Raw genomic sequence first — 17,367 nt, 5'->3', positions numbered from 1 at the left:
TTTATCAAAAGATCTAATATGCTCTAATATTTTAATGTTGGCAATAGGTATCGTAATACGTTTTTTGGCTCATGCTGCCATCCTTATGATGCTCCAGAGCTGCTAAAAAACTGGGGGAGTAGTTGCAGGAGAAAAAAAAGATCCCAGAATGTTGAGTTGGAAGCGACTCACAAGGGACATAGAATCCAATTCTTACAACTGCACAGGACATCCCCAAGAGACACTTTATGTGCCTGAGAACATCGTCCAAATGCTTCTTGCCTCTCTCTGTCAGGTTTGGTGCTGTGATCACTTTCTTGGGCAGCCTGTTCCAATGCCCAACCACCCTCTGTGTGAAGAACCTTTTTCCAATATCCAACCGAAACCTCCCCTGACACAACTTCAGGCCATTTCCTTGGGTCCTGTCATTAATTGCCAGAGACAACAGATGGGTGCCTGCCCCTCCACTTCCCCTCACGAGGAAGTTGTAGACTGCAATGAAGAATCGAGGTACAAAGTAGGCACGTATGAAAAAACAGATTTAGGAGTGGGTGATGTATGTCCCGCAGTGCTCCTGTAAAAAGTGTGCTCATGAAGAATCAAGTTCAGGCTGCTGTGTTTCTAGCCTGAAAGTGAACTTTGTAAGCAGTGCTGCAGCGAAGTGCTGGGTTTTGGTTTTGCTCTAGCCTGACACCACGACTTCAAAGGCACCGAGCCACATCCTGAGGAGGTGATGGGCGTCCTGCTCCCCTCAGGAACAGGCCCCCGGCTCGGGAGGCGGAGGGACTGACCGATGGATGCACCGCGTTTGGGGCGGGCGGACAGCGGGCTGGCTCCTGCCAGCAGCTCTGGGACCACCCTTGGGCTCCTCCAGCCCTCACGCTGGCCTGGGGGAGGGAGCCCGGCGAGGAGGTGCGAGGCCAGCGCTGTCCCTTCCCACCCGCACCATCCTCACCGCCACCCTCGATGCGGGGGGACGCGGCGCGGCCACCGCCTGCTCCGCACCCGAGCGGGCCGGCGGAGCAGGTGCGGGGCCGCCGCTGTGAGGGGAGCGCTCCCCATCGCCACCGGGGCGCGGGGGGCGGCCGCTCCCCGCCCGCCGCAGTGCTGGGGCTGCTGCCCTCGGAGCGGGGAGGCGGAAAGCGCCGAATCGCGGTGACGGGAGCAGCGGTGACGGGAGGAGCGGTGACCGGGGGCAGCGGTGACGGGGGGAGCGGTGACCGGGGGGAGCGGTGACCGGGGGGAGCGGTGACCGGGGGGAGCGGTGACCGGGGGCAGCGGTGACGGGGGGAGCGGTGACCGGGGGGAGCGGTGACCGGGGGGAGCGGCCGCACTGAGGGCGAGACAGCGCCCGGCCAAGGGACGCGGAGGGGGCTCTGAGTCACCCCGCGCCCGCTTCCCGCCTCGGGCGGCGCATGCGCGGCGGCGGCGGCGGAGTTGTGAATGGCGCGGCTGTTCGGCCGAGTTTACGAGCCGGGAGGAAGTCGGAGGGGAGGGAGCGGGCTGGGGGCGGGAGCGGGCGGCGGCGGCAGCGGCAGCATCGAGCTCCGGCGGCGGCTGCGGCTGCTCTGCGTGTGCCGCGGGAGGAGGAGGGACGGGAGGAGGGAAGGGGGGGCGCCGCCGGCGGGGGCTAACAAAGGGCGAGGCGAGCGCTGGGGCTGGGACAGCGCGGGGCGGGCGGGAGGGAGGGAGGGAAGGAAGGAGGGCAGCCGGCGGCGGCGGCCCCACCACCATGCCGCGGGTTGTCCCCGACCAGCGGAGCAAGTTCGAGAACGAGGAGTTCTTCAGGAAGCTGAGCCGCGAGTGCGAGGTAAGGCGGCGGTGGCGGCGGGGCTGCCCCTTGTCTCCCTCCCTCCGCCCGCTGTGGGGAAAGTTTCCTTGGGCCGCGGAGGGGCCGGGGCAGCCCCGCACTCCTCTCGGCTGCGGCGGGAGCCGAGCCGGCGGCGCGGGGAGGCGCAGTCAGTGCGCTCCTCTGCCCCCTTATCGCCGGGATTGGCCCCTCCTGATTGCGCGCCCTGTTCCCCGCAGATTAAATACACCGGCTTCAGGGACCGGCCGCACGAAGAGAGGCAGGCCCGCTTCCAGAACGCCTGTCGCGACGGCCGCTCCGAGATCGTAAGTGGCGCCTCGGTGCCCGCCGGGCCGGGCCGCGCTGGGCTCGTGGCATTAAAGTTTGGGGGAAGCCGTCGGGGCAGCGAGCGCTGCGCGGTGCCCGAGCCCAAAGGCTCGGGGCGGGACGGTGCTGGGGCCGCGCCGTGCGGGAGAGTTTTCCTTCAGGAGGGGAATGACATCGGCAGCCTTTCAAACGCCGAGGAAAAGGTGGTTCTGGTGAACAGGCGGCATTTCTGTCCGCCTGAGGAATAGCGCTTTTGCAGTCGAAGGTGTCGGCTCGCTGCCGAGCGGGGAGAGTGGTTGTCTGGAGCGCCGGGTGACAGGGAAGGAAGGAAAACCCCCGGCAGTGGGAACGGGCTGCGCTCCTTCCCTGGACACGTGCTGCAGCTACGAGCTGCTTGTTTCAATATTCAGCTTTTTCTCTTTTCCTTTTTTTTTTTTATTTCCGGAAACAGTAGTTTTGAGAAATGAGTGACATTGTTCAGAAGACGCTAGCTTAAAGTCCTGAATGAGCTGTTTGATGTATTTGTGAACTAAATCAAACGCTTTTAAAATTAGGCTTTGAAACTTGCAACTTCAGCTCCGCTTTTCTCATTCATTAAGGTTAGTTACAGACTACTGTCGCTCTCCGAAATAAGAAGTGAGGTGAAGTATGGCTCAGAGTAGTCAAGAACTATTTCCTGGTTTGATTTCTGCTCCAGGTTGCTTCTATAGGATTAGTATTTTGTAGCACTGTTAAGTTTGTAACTCTACTATTAAAATGCAGAAGTAATCTCTTTTTCATTTACAGTATACAGTGAAAGACAAAGTAAAATAGAAAATAAACCCCACTTCCACCAAGTTTGGTTTATGAATATTCTTTAATTTCACGTGGTATGCATACTGATAATCAGTTCACAATGAAATTATTCTTATGCACAATGCAATTACTCTTATGCACATACGAAAATACTTGAAAACCAGTTACTATTACCAATCTCGTTCTTTTGCTTTTGTCAGCAAAAGGATACACTCAAGAACACAGTTACTTTTTACTGAATAACTTTATTTTAACTCAATCTTATCCCTGCTTGTTATCTCTTGTTTTAGAACATGTAATATTATTTTACAAGAGGCTTCCTGTAGACAGGTTCTTAATTTTACTAATTTTTTACGTTCATTTTTCTTTGTGCATGTTTGCTTCCTTTAAGAAAACACCAGGGAAACAATGGGTAGGTAAGGAAGACATAGTTTGCTAGCATTGGAAGTTCCTGTACAGCTGAAAGTGCATTATATACCCAAATCCCTGCCTAAAGAAAAAAAGGGCCACATAGTTTATAACATTAGCTTTCATTAGCTCCATTAGTTTTCTAATACAGCCTGGGCAGTTATTTATATAAATGGGAAATTGCTGTAGTTTCACCTTTGTACTTCTGTGCCTGCTGCTGGCTTTTTTTTGCCAGAACTTTATCCCTTGGAAGCAAGCAGTGATGCATGTTCTACATATTTTCACTCTACTTAATTATAAAACGGGCTCTATATTTCTTCATCTGAAACATCTGGTTTTGTTTTGTGAACAGGGCATGAGTAGTCAGGTTTATTTAGAAATGTAGTGTATGTAATGACTGATGTTAAAAAAAGCTAGTAATTTTACTTCTTTCTTTTTAGTCTTGAATGTTTTTCCAGATATCAAGGATTTATTCTTTTATCTCCAAAGGGAGCCTTTGCAAATGACCTTACATATTTTGAAGCAGAAAAAAAACCCCCAGAGAACAGCTCAGGGATTTAATGTAGAACCAGCAGTAAGTTGTTGGTTACATGTGTCAAATAGCTCTTGATTGAATAAAGGAAATAATTAGCAATATTACTGACAAGTAAGTGTGAAGTGTATTAAATAAGATTTCTTGTTTACTAGTAATGCTTTGATAACTTAAATAACCTCATGTGTTTGGTTTGCTTTGGAAGGTACTTGTATTTACGTTGTCTGTGTGTGGGTCAGGTCGCCCTTGTACTACCTGATAAGCTTTTCACAAAATTTGTGACATAAATGTCTGATAGCTTTTCAGACTGGGCTGTAGAAGGCTCTGCAGACAAAACTAGAGTTTTCTTACTATCAAGTTTATAACCAAACTAGTGGTGTGGGTTTTTTTTTTTTTTTTTTTAATTTGTTTGTTATTTGATGGAAATTAATGGCTTCCATGTAGTCTTGTGTGGTTATTAGCAGGACTGTTCTCAAGTTTTTCAGTATTGACCTGTGATTTGATTTGAGAAACATACGGGTACTTTAACTGGATGGTTTTGTCTCTTCAAAAGGAGGGAACAGGCTTCAAAAATCAGACAACAAATATCTACATAGTTTTTAATGGTTTAAATGGTGCCTGCCTGACTGTATGAGGATGTGAAATTTATGTACTTTTATCTTCTTCTTTTCTCTAATATTTTTCCCCTGTTTTCATGGCCTTCTAGCACACATTGGGGGTGGAAGCAGGAAGGCATAGGCACTTCACTGTCTTGCTGAGTTTCCCAGAAAGCAAGTACAGTTCTTTTGACCCAGTACCCAGAACTGGACTGGTCCATAAAGCTTCAGTGGTCAGGTGGTTTGCTCTCAAAGATCTCACTCCCTGATATTTTAAATGGTTAAATCACATATTTACTAAAGATGCTCGAGGGTAGGACTACTGTTCTTGAGCAGACTAAGTGGTAAAGACTCAGAGTGACAAATATTTGGAGCTAGGTATAATTTTTTTTGTTGATATGTAAATAGCATCATCCCTTGCAAAAGCAAAGGAATAATAGAAGGTAGTGAGCCTGATAGTGATGGTCCGCAGCTCTGACAGATTTGATGCCTCCTATTTGTGCAAGCGTATCCTTGATGAAACTTCTGTTACATGGATTGAAATACTTGTTTTTGCAAACAAGTATTAATGCACCAATACAGCATTCTTGTGGCATTACTAGGACTGATTTGTTAATTTTAATGACATTGAGAATGTGCTTACAGGAGAGAAAACAAGCAAACAAAAACAACAACAATTTACAAATCTGTTTTTAAGGCTAGTGTGGAACCAAAGCTGATTCCAGAGCATTAGTCTCTCTTGGTGGAGAGGGAAAAGCCAGGACAAAGCACTTCTACTTTCAAAATGGGAGATATGAATCCTGTGGCAGTGTTGCAGTCCATGATTGGAGCTATCTTAAATAATGTGTAGCTATAGTGTCACAGGTAGCAGTACAGTTATGCCATGAAGTGGCTGAATTCTGGGTTGCTTGAAAGAAATCTGCTTGTCAGGAAATTCCAATTGTTAAAATAGTAGTTGTATAGCTTTTAAGAAAAACTATATTCTAGATTAATGACAATTTAAATCAAAGTAATCATGGTAAAAATACTGTCGTTTGATTGCAACAAATTATGTTTAACCCTGGGTTTTGATAGGAGTGATATGCTGTGAGCCTGTGTGAGTATTCACATGCTTACAGGAGAATATGCTCACCTGTACCGGGGAAGAGTACAAATACTGTGAATCCGACTTCTGCTTGCAAAAATAATTTATTTAATGTCTAGGAATTGCTGTACTCATCATCACTTGGAGTTAAGATATACTAACAAATACAGAGAGTTTATAAAGAAAACTGAATCCCATTTTCATTTGAAATCGTAGAAAATTGTTTGCTTGAAAGCAATGTTTGTATTTTCTAATGGGTTTAAACCAGTCCCTTTAATGATTTTACAAAGGGCTGTACTGAGAGGAATTCCTACAGTTGCCTTTTCTCTCTGACAGCATCTGCTGATCTGGGTATCACTGGTGTCTTAATGTGGCATGAGGACTTAGTCCTGTGCAGCTTGATTGAACTGTGTATTGATGCTGCATGCCAGTAGATGATAAAATAGGATTATTTATTCTTCAGTTAAGTGTCTTTCTAGATATAAGTAGATTGTGGAAGGAAACAAATCCTTTTCTTGCAAAAAAAGTTGTCTTTAGTAATGGGTCTAAGGAGTTCATTTTCCTCAGCAGTGCTTCTTTTAGAGATAGGCAGCCACTTTGAAAAGCGTGGGCAGTTTTTAATATTGCAGGTACTAAGTTGGTGCAGGGTATCCAGACAGAGCTGAAAGGACAGATTCTAATGTCAGCAAAACTGATTTGAAAGAAGTATTGATTCATGTTGTATTTTATATCCGAAGCAGCCAATGGCAAATGTTGTCAAAATGGAATCAGATGTTTGTAACTTAATACTTAAGAAAAATGATGAGTGCATGTTTTTGACTTTAAGTATTCTCTATGCTGCCTGGCTTAAGACATAAACTGATGTAAAAATAAATGACTGCCTGCATAATTTATGTAATGTCTTGCTCCCTGATCCTGTTTGTATTGATTTTTCTAAAAGGCTTTTGTGGCCACAGGAACCAATCTGTCTCTCCAGTTTTTTCCGGCCAGCTGGCAGGGGGAGCAGCGACAGACACCGACCCGGGAATATGTTGACTTTGAAAGAGAAGGAGGCAAGGTAAGGAGGAAATTGTTGAAACGGAAAGAAATTTTTTTGTTGTGCTTATGGTTTTTCTGGTACAGACTGCACATATGATGTGAGGTTTCTAATATTTCACACCTCCATGCAGGTAGGTAGTGATGTGAGTACGAGTGGAATCTAGTAAGATAAAATATTGCTTTGTTTTAAAGCATGCTGATGTTTAGGTGAATGGAAGAACTGGGAAACACGGGCAGTACTGGTGTCTTTGCATTATTTTGTAAAAGAGAAATATTTCTACTGTCGTGCTATGAAAAAATTTTGGGGAACAGTCTAAATTTAGTGTTGTGTAGGTGCTTCTAAAGAAATTGGACTTTGGCCAATGAATTGTAGTAGACTAATGAAAATTTGCACTTTCAGCAGGTTATTTCATTGTGTCTTTGGCTGCCAGTTGGTACAGCAAGTGGTCAGTGTGGAATGAATCTTTTTCTCAGTTTCACCATCAGCTACAACACAGAAACAGCATTGCTTTCAGAATTGATTTTTGAATCTCTTTTTTCTGAGGTGGTTGTCCCATAGATTGATATTGAATGCTCAAATTCCCTAGTGATAGTGATGGTTACTGTGAAGCTGTATTAGGTTTAAAGTCAGAGACCTTGCTTAGTCTCATCAGAATAAAGTTACTGAAATCACCTACAGCTGGTTTTGTTTTACAGGAAAAACATACCTTTAAAATACAGATGCTGTCTCTTATCTGTGCTCCTGTGGGTGCTTTGGGACTGATCCAAAGATCACTGAATTCAGTAGAAGACTTTCTTCAGAACTTTCTTCAGTGGGTTTAGACCAGCACTTAAGCCCTCATAGTCTCTCAGTTTCAGGCTAATTTTTGTGTATTTTTTTTTTATTTTTAAAAACTTTTAATGGGCTACAAAATCCTTCCTTTTGCCTAATTTTTTTTACCTAGCCTTGTAACAAGAAACAGCTAATGCTACCAAACCTACCAGGCTGGAGGAAATACTTGAAGCATATTCAGGTTTAAAGGCATATTGGGTCTTTTAAATGCTGCTAGGTGGAAGATAAATATTTCCTATAGTGGGAAAACTTGATTGGAAGAAAAAAAAAATTCCTGAGGGCAGTTATGGTATGTGGAATTCAAGTTAATGAGTTTTTTTGGAAAAAATTGTTTTCCATTTAGTCCTCTGAGGCTTGCAGAAGTTTGACAAATTGGGGGAGAAGTGAAGTTGGCTGTTTGGGTACTGACTGCTTTGCTAAGGAAACTGAATTGAATCTGGCTCTTACTGAAAAATATTGATTCTGGCTCACAATTGAATGAGGAATTTTTCTTGTAATGTGTAAGAAGACTGAAGTCTCTCTTCTTGCCAGTTCAAAACTAATTTTATTTACTCCTATGATTTTTTTTTAACTTTGTTTTCTCTGAATGAATTCTTAAAGTACTGAACTACTTCATCCATTTTCTTGTGTTGTCTTAATCATGTAAGAGCATGGTAGGTATGCTGTATATTAAAATAGAACATGAGCCTCATTAATTAATGCCACTCCTTCTTTTATGTGTGTTTACAGTAAATTCTAGACTGCTTCACTGAAATGTTTAGAAGAATTCCTCTGAATGAGGCTAGAGGTGGACAAACAGATAAATGGGAATAATGTTATGCTCTGGTATGAACAAATCACAAATTCAGTGTTGTAATCAGCCCTTACTTGTGTAAATCACTCTGCTCTGCACAGAATTAAACTTCTCTGAAAGTCAGCCACTCCCATGATTGGAACAGAGGCATGAGCAGAGTGGGAGAGTGTTTTATGTTATCAACGGAAACAGTTAAAGCGTTTCATGTGAATTGTCTGAGATTGTCCTCTCTAGATTTTTGTCATTTGGTTTAATTAAGAATTTCTTTCACAGGCTTCAGCAGTCTCTTAAAACCATGTGATTTTTGTAGCTCTGTGCAACATTGTTTTATGAGCTTTGATTCTTGAGGCAGTGCATAATGTGTGTTTGTTCATCACTGGATTTATGCCAGTAAGGCATGTTTTTAATTATATGAATAAAAAAAGGCTATGGGGGAAGCTGTCAGTTAATAATTATCTTAAGCATTAGTTTGAGATCTAGAATGTAGATAAACTTACCAACATTAGAATATTTTTATTCTGGAATTCTGCTTTGGTGTTTGGCTGAACAATGATGGCCCAAAATAGTTTATCCAGATTTGAAGAATGTCACTATTGTACTAAAGCAGTTTGGTACACAGATTGACAAAGCTACCAATGCAGTATCTGCTGGAATTGCTGCTTAAATGATTGGATTTTAGAAAGAGCAACACTCCTATGGAAGTTGAGATTCTGCAAATACATACTTCATAAGCTTGAGGTTTTTCAATCTGGTATTTCTTAAGTGAGGAGATTTTTTAATATGCTTAATTTGCCTTTTAATTTGATGCATCTGATGTTCACAATGGGTGGGTAGGCCTCTGGTGGATACCCTGTCTTCATTAATCCAAGAATTGGATGACTCAGTGTACACTTAATGTTTCTGCTCATTTTAAGCTTGAGTTTAACTTTTTTTTTTTTTGAGATAGCTTTAAAATTCTGTGCTGTATTTGACCTGCAGCAAATTTAATTGTGTATTTGAGCAATTTTTCAGGTTTGTCATAGCAGAAAAAAAAACAGCACTAAAAATAGGTCCCTAGATCATAAAAATGATAGAACATTGTATTTCATTGTGATGGTGGGTATTTGTATATAATAAAGGCTAAGCAGAAGCAGGTTTACTGATAGCAGTCCTTAAGTACAGATGCAGTGTGTGTCCTGTTTCTGGGGAGTCAAACCATACCAAGGCTTTCTCATCCTTCTCTGTTGTCAGCTTTTTATTTGTGTTTTGGTAAAGAATAAATTAATAGATGTTAAGAAATTGAAAGATAGGCCATGTAGCAGTCTAATGTATTGCCTGAAATATTAGATAATTAAACCTTGCAATTAAATGGAGAGCTTTATTTTCACCTTGGTTTTCTGGAATCGTTAATGACTTAGGCTAGATTTAATGTGGTTAATGAAGTTCTGTAATTTTTATTTCAGTTTTGTACTGATGAGATACAAACTTAAGGCTGAGCTGTGTATAGACTTCAGTGCTTCTTAAAATCTAATCTTTTTCCAAATCCCTTTGTTTTGTTAAGAACTGTCTGGTCAACTTTCCTTGCAGAATTCATTTTTTGTACTTTTTAGAGTAAGATAATGTCCCCAGTTACCATTTCTTATTCAAGATATTTCTATAGCTCCACCTTTCTTACTTGAAAGAAAATTAGTTTTCACATATTTTTTTACTGTTTAAATACCAGTCACTGATGAAGTCTGAAGTTATTTTACTTCCCCTCCCCTTTACAATACAATTCTCCATCTCATTCTAGTGCAGCTTTATTTCCTGTCTGTTCTTTGGTGGCAGCTGCTTGTAAACCAGAGTCTTCCACATGGGTTTATTTTGCTCTAATACGCCATCAACTCTGCAGCTTTGGAGGAAAGCACATCAGACATGATTTAAATTGATTCAGAGTGCCTGCTGTGCCACATGTGATGTAGCGAGGATTTCTACTCATTAGCCATTAACTTTGTTCTAACCATAACTAAAGATTTCTTCCTAAAGATGCTGCATTTCTACTTGCACAGTTTTTTGTCAAAACTAGATTTTATTTTGTGCTAAGTTGGTGTTAACTGCTTAGATAAATATTTTAAAAAGAAATCTTTGTTATGTTGCAGGTGTTACAGCAGAAACAGAAGTCTAATGAGAAATAGTTTTATTAAAATACAACACTTTTTCAAAAGGCAGACAATAGAAACAGCTTTCCACTTTTCCTGAGCAGCCTTTAACAATTGTTGCTATCCTACTCATACCTTTTGGGGGTGTGATGACCCCAAAACCTTGTGGTAGCTGGGAGAGATTCTCCTATGAGGAGCAGCAGGTGGTGAGAGAAGGGACATGAGCTGCTGGGCTGTCTGTGTGCTCAGAGCCTTCGAGGTGCTTTTGTCTGCTCCAGCCAGGGGAAGTGGTGTTGTCCTGATGAAACCCACATCGCTGTTCTTGCTTTTGATCTTTCTCAGGCTTTTCTGTGAGCTTTAAACAAGGAGGTCAGTGTGTGGTTATTCTCATAGCAGACAAATGGGTTTGGTGGTGTATCCAGTTTGTACCCAGCCTGGCTGAACAGTTTGATTTTTTATTTTTTTTTTTTCCTCCCCTTGGAGTTACATGGTGGGAGTCCTGTAAAAGCTTGGTGGATGAGAAGAATCCACTTTTCTTGATGATCCCCTTGATCAGTTTTCATCCAGGATCCTCTATATGGTTTGAGGAAAATACTGATTTTCTATAAATTGTGATTCTAGAATTTATTATTGTATTTGTGCTTTAGAGTCCTTTAGCTGGCAGACACTTCAGTTTCTTTTTCTTTCCAGTTGTTTTTTTTTTTCCCAGCAACATCCTTTGTTTATGCTCCTAAAACCTTTTTTGCTTTAGAGGAGAGTGAAACTTTTTCTTTTTTTTTTTGTCTAGATACTTGAAAGTGTTCTGCATTATGATTGCTGTTGCATAGGAGAGAGCTGTGTAATCCAAATTCCGTTTGAAGCCGCAGTCATAGTGTACCTGTGCTTCTTCACTTTACCTCACAGTTAGGAGATGCCTCTCTGTGCATACAGTTTATACACTATGAGCAGTTAGAGCTCGGATTTTGGGGAGAGAAGTCTTTAGAGGCCGTAGACTGGACACGTTGTCCTGGCAGGCAGCCACTGGCTGGGATTGGACAGTTGTTCCTGCAGAGTGATTTATCATCGGGTGCCCTCCGCCACTGAAACATGAGTCACCCCAGGCACCTCTCATGTGACAAGGACCCACAGCCTTTCCCCTGGAACGCTTTCACCCCCCGGTCCTCCAGATCCTTCTGGGACTGCCCACAGCCTCATCCCTGCGTTACAGTGCCGGCAGTGACGATGCCATTTTGAAACAGTGCTTGGGAGCAGTACTTGCAGCACGGCTGTGGAAGTACTTAAGGGCTGCTGTCAGTAAACCTGCTTCTGCTTAGCCTTTATTATGTATTCTAAAAGCAGTTATTCAGTCAAACTACCTTGAACTCTTTCCAGTGGCTTAAGTGGACTCATTAGAGTTGTATAGACAAGATTTCAAATATACCCATGTCATCATCCTAAAGTTTCCCAGAAGAGGAACAAAATTGGAGTTAGTGAGCTAAATTTTACATTTGGGAAGCAGCTATATATAAGGACAGATGAGTGCTGTGTGGATGAAAGCAGTACTTGAGATCTCTGCAGCATAGGTGCTGGAAGAAATCCAGACATTTGGATTGTTGAATTCTCTTGTTTGCATATCAGTCTCCACTTACTAAGGAAAGTTGCTAATATTATGCTTCTTTTCTCTTATAAATCAATGAGAAAAGTAAGAGAGTCATTGTTGAGAATGTCTGCTTCTTTCTGAAAATCACTTAATTCATATTAAAAATAAGAAAAATTCAATAAGATGATGAAACATTTGCTTCAAGAAAATGTCTTTTTCTGAAAGTTACTGAAATGGTTCTTCAAGCTTTATTGTCCAAAGCACAAGTGACGAAATGGGCTCATTAGCTTGCATAATTGCAAGTTTGATGTTACTCTGTTAAAGACAATTTCCAGTCATTGCTAAGGATGTTCTCTGTAGAAGCTGATAGTTTTCTACAGAATAATTATGACACTATGAAATTTTATTGAATGATGAAAGCTGAATAGTTGTTATAGTATACAAAAGACAAAAAACTACTAACATTATTTTAAGCCTTGATGCACCACTACTTGTTGAGCAAATGTTTGAACAGATTTTCCAGACTTGAATCCTGCTTAAGGGGAAGGTGAGTCTGTTGGAGTGCTCAAGAAGGCAATGAAAGCTAAAGGGTAGAAGAAGCAGCTTTTTTTGCCCCTCTCTTACTTGGGTCAGTTCCTGGATGTTTTTATTACCTGCTTGCCCGTATTGTCAAAATCAGGTAATTTCTTTTTTGTATAGTTGAGTATGTCTGCATTATATGTTTTGAATTTTCAGTCCAAAAGTAGAGGATTAGCAGGCTGTTTATTTGCACCCAGGTAACATGGTGTGCAGGCAATGTGTTTTAGATAAACCTCTCTTTCTAATCCTCTGTTGCAGTTGCTAGTTGTATCTGATTTTTGCTATGTGATTTTCTGAAGCTTGAAAAGAACAAATTTCACAACCAATTTTGAAATTTGTCTGGAAAATACTCTGTCAACGTGGCAGAAAACTGTGTGTCTTAGTTACTGGGTTTGTGAGCAGAAGCATGCATGTGTACTTGGAGCAGCACAACCAGCAGCAATCTCAGGCAATATTTTACTGCAAAAGCATTATTCTTTTTAATTGCTGCAAGAATAAGATGTGTCTTTTTTAAATGCATGCCCTCTCCATTAAAAGGGAGTATAGGTTTAAAACCCAGCCATCTTTCTCATGCAGAATCTAGTGTAAAGGTAGGCTGATGAAAGACCCTGTAAAGTTTCACAGGGGAAAACCCCAGCATATATTTGCCTTTCAGATTTTTCTTGTTATGCTCCTTGCATTTTTGTTGATTTTTTCAGTTCCAGCTCTGTGGTTGGTTTTGTGTTTTGAAGGCAAATGGATAGAGCCTGAGCATGACATGCATTTCTCTTTGGGAGTCCCTTCTGTAGTGACAATGTGAAAACTAGAAGCTGTCTACTTTTTGCTTTGTATTGGGGCTTTTTTGGTGGTTTTGGTCAAGTCTGGTTCATGTTTTCTGCTTAGTCGAGAAATTGCAGTATTTTGGAATGATGAACTGTATCTGGAGACTTGGTTATTAGATGATGAGTATAATTTCTGTGCAGTAGCATTTTAGCATTTTTCTGTGTGAGCTTTTAAGCATAAGTACTGACCAGTGATCTTAATCCAGGAATAAAATGCTCCACAGATTTTAATCACATTTGTTCTGACATCCTTACTGCTTCATATCTGTTCTTAGTTATAGACTTGGTTTTTAGTTAAGTGAAATAGCAACCTGCATAATTTAATGAAACATTGATCTGCTTTCGAAAAGGAGCCATGATTACATAGTTGAGCTAACTATGCAGAGAAAAACCTAACAAATGCAACCAACCAAAAAACCATAAAAATACCAGGTTTTCTGCAAGGGCCTTTTAAATTCTGACTGTCCAATAAGGTTAGGAAAATTCTTCAGCTATTCATTTTTTGACGTTTTTGAAACCAGCCCCCATCACAGTAGTATTTCAGTAGTACGTAAAGCATGTTGAGAGAGGTTTTGTCACAGCTCTGATATTACTTACAAAGATATTTCTGAAATGAGTGTGTACATGGGTGTTTCTGTAACATAGAAGTGTAAAAACGGACTATGTTGCATTTCATGTTTACTGATATTTGTATTAAAACCTATGATTTACAAAAGCATATTTGAAAATTGAACAAAGTAATATCTGACCATCAGGTTTTGCTGTGAAGATGAAAATTGTAGTATGTTCCGAGATGTTTTTCTAGTTGTGAATTGGAGTTCTTTCCTCAGCTGCAAGTGAAATGTCTGTGTGTGATGACAAGGAAGCAGAGCTGGAGGAACAGGTCCCAAGCAGAGGAAGGATGGTGCTGGGCCCAAGGAGGTGTCCCTGGGCAGTGCTCCTGCCCTGGCCAGCGCTGTCCCAGGAGTGCCACCTTGGCAGCTGCTCAGGAAACAGCAAGGGCCTGTTGGTGGTGGTGTGGTACAGCTGTGCCAGGGGTGCCACCCTCGAGGAACTTGAAACTGTATTCATCTTGAAAGCCACAATTGGGTCGTTTATGCAGAAGTGTTTAGGAAAGGCTCTTGTTTGTTCAGAAAGTATTAATTCCCATACATTTTTGCAGTAGAGTATAAGGTTTGAAGTTTAACAAAACCTCATTCTCATATAATGGAAGAAATTCCAAGATGTAGTTTTTAAAATAGATGTTTTCTTTGTGTGTTTGAAGAAAGAATAATATGTTTTAAGGGATGAGACAGGAAAATTGACATAAATTAAATGCACTAAAAAGTCTTATTTTACTCATAGTCGCTTTCTAAATGGGATTATTTTCAGCTATTTCTATTTATATTTCATTCCAGTTTAAATTGTATTACAATCAATGTAGAGTATGGAAGTCAAATTTAGGAACTCGGATAAATACTGTAAACTCTGTTCATGACTTGATTGCTTGTCATTAGTTTCTTTTAAACAAATGATCAATATCTGAAAGAGTAGTGTGAAGCCTTGCATGGAGTTACCAGCCTTTGCTGTATCTTCAGTTGGTGTTATATTAGTGAAGTTATTGTTCTGTTACGTTCCCCAAATAGTAGAGGATTTTAGTGTATAAGCTCTGTTGCAAAGTTTTAGAAAAGCTTTTTTTTTTTTTTTTTTTTTTTTTTTCATGTCATAGATTGCTTCCTCTCTAATGCTTTACCCTCTCTTTGAAACCCAGGCTAGATACCCTTCTCTGAAATGTGAAAGTGAGTCTTTGCATTTTGGGGGGAACACAGGGATGGAACTGATGCAACTTTACATTTCAGAACAGCATTTTATTTATGAAACTGTATATATTGTCATATACTGTTGCTGTTAAAGGAAACAGTTGAATACATAATTTCTCATGTGAACATTTTGTACAGGCTGTTTCCTTTTACTTGCTAGTGTATACAGATAATATTAAGAGAAGCTGAAGTGATGAGGTTAGTCTTACCTCATTTTACACTTTTCTTTCTTGAAGTGAGTGTTCAAAGCTGTTTCTTTCTTAGTGGTCAGTGTCTCACATGTGAAATCACCAGGGAGAATGCTGTTGAAGTATTTAAAAGTGGAGCATGATTCAGGGGAAGGTGGGCTCAGAAGTGGGATTGAAGACGGACATGGGGCAGCCGGTTATGAATGGGCAGATGTGTGCGTGGTGAGGCGCAGGCTGAGTCAGAGCTGAGCTCCTCTGAAAGAATGCATTTTGCTCCAGTGTGCTGGGAAAATGGAAACAGGCGGGAGGGGACTGCACCACTTCACTGGGGACTGGTGTTTCCTGGGGGGTGAAGTTGATCTCCTCGGTGGCGCTGGCTGTTGTGAGCCTGCTGATTCATTAGTTGGTGGGTGGTGAGAACTGTGTGCAATCGCTGGGGGAGGAAATGGCTTGGTTGCTGTAGGGAGAAGGAGCATTTTCTGTAACTGCAGGATGTGTGGATGGAGCACACAGATAGCATTCCTCCAGCAGATCAGTTAAATACCCTGCTGTTGTGAGATAAAGGTTTACTAGATGACTAAAATAGGATGTGAAACTGAGGTTTTTTTGTCTTGTGCTAAAATACAGTAGCTTTTAAAAAAGTAATTAGTTTGGATTTTAAAATATGAATGAATGGTGTTACAGGACCCATGTTCCTGCCTGTTCTTTACTGAGATAGCTCCCAGTTAATTGGAGTTGGGGGAGAGGGTTGTTCATTTAAATGCAGATGAAAAGAAAGAAGTGATTAGTAAAAGAATACAAAAGGGAAGGTGAGATGTACTAAATGTTGAAGGTGTGGCACAGAGGTCTTTGAGAACAAGCCAGCAGGGAGGCACAAACACAGCTCAACAACTTAGAGCCCAGCTAAGCCTATTCATGCAGCACCTTCTCAAGTTTGTGTGTGTTTACGGTGCTGTTTGTCCTCTGTCCAGATAATCTGCCAGGAGATAAGAGTGTTTGCTCTTGTTGCTTGTTCAGTCAGCAAGCAGAATATTTTTTCCAATACTAAAAGCCTGTTTCCAATGTAAAAGTAACGTCTACGTTTCTCATTTAAAAATTCTAATGCTATTTTGATCTACAGTAGGAGTTTGAAATGGAAGATGTCATCTGAGGTGAAACTAGTTCTGTAATAGCCACCCAAACAAAAATTCAGCTGCTATAAGCTAGTGAAAATGACATATTTCAGTATTTGATAGTTTACCTAGGTCTCCTAGTCCAACAAAGCTTTGGCTGTCCTGGTGTATGGAAAGCGAGGGTGCAAAAGAGAGAGAACTTATTCTCATCCTTCAACATGTGTACAAAGATTCTTAACTTAGCTGTACAATTGTCTACTGTCAGTGGCAGAAAAACCATACTTCCTTTGGTTTAGAGGATGGACTGTATTCTGCAAAGAGGTTGCTGCATAATTTAGCTTTTCCTTTTATGTAGCATTAAATTTGTCCACTGAATATGAATTTGGTAATTGCCTGACTTCCAACTTCTCCTTCTTCCTTCTGTTCTGTAGTGCTTTTCAGCTGTCTCTTGAATTTTACAGCACTGACTGCCAGGCATTATTACGAAAAGTACCCATAGGTATGTGGAGGATTTATAAAATTATTTAAATGCAGGTAATCTGGGGTTAGCAATAAAACTTTGAAAGAGTTGTTCTAACAAAGACATGTTTTTATCTACTTCTATAATATTAGGAAGGGGGAGGGGATTTTGGGTCTTTTTAGAAATAATGCAGCTTTTGCCCTTGGTCTTCTACCATGACTGTCTTGAGGCAATTTTCAGAGCAGACAATTCAGAAATTTTTTAAAAGACCACTTTGCTGGATTTTGAGATGCCATAATAGATAATGTGTTCACAGAGCAGTAATTTATTAATAATTCTGTTAAGTTCAGAAGTTGAGAGGGAACCAACATGGCTTTATCTGAAAAGAAGGAAATATGTGGTTAAACGTTTTTGGCTATAATCTTAGGTGGTTTCCATTTTCCTGAAAGAGGAGAGGGGGGGAAAAAAGGAGTTTAAATTCCTTTCTCTAAAATAAATTAAAAAGTACCAGTATGCATTATTGTGTTTTAATGAGAGAA

The 17,367-nt window shown here is 41.3% G+C and overlaps 1 protein-coding gene across 2 annotated transcripts in view; it reads left to right on the top strand.

The window, feature by feature from the left end:
* The first annotated feature begins 1,637 nt into the window (after window positions 1-1,637).
* The window catches only part of CBFB (core-binding factor subunit beta), a 37,411-nt gene continuing 21,681 nt past the window's right edge, over window positions 1,638-17,367 (top strand). For both annotated transcript variants that reach the window (XM_030282221.4, XM_030282222.4), the window contains exons 1-3: window positions 1,638-1,789; window positions 2,008-2,094; window positions 6,451-6,567. In XM_030282221.4, the coding sequence (XP_030138081.1) occupies window positions 1,712-1,789; window positions 2,008-2,094; window positions 6,451-6,567 (282 nt within the window). In that variant the 5' untranslated portion in view covers window positions 1,638-1,711. The remainder of the gene's footprint in view (window positions 1,790-2,007; window positions 2,095-6,450; window positions 6,568-17,367) is intronic.

The sequence above is a fragment of the Taeniopygia guttata genome, chromosome 11, assembly GCF_048771995.1.
Source record: "Taeniopygia guttata chromosome 11, bTaeGut7.mat, whole genome shotgun sequence".
Classification (NCBI taxonomy): Eukaryota; Metazoa; Chordata; class Aves; order Passeriformes; family Estrildidae; genus Taeniopygia; species Taeniopygia guttata.
Note: the sequence above shows the minus strand (reverse complement) of the source record. Positions and strands in the feature narration are given on the sequence as shown.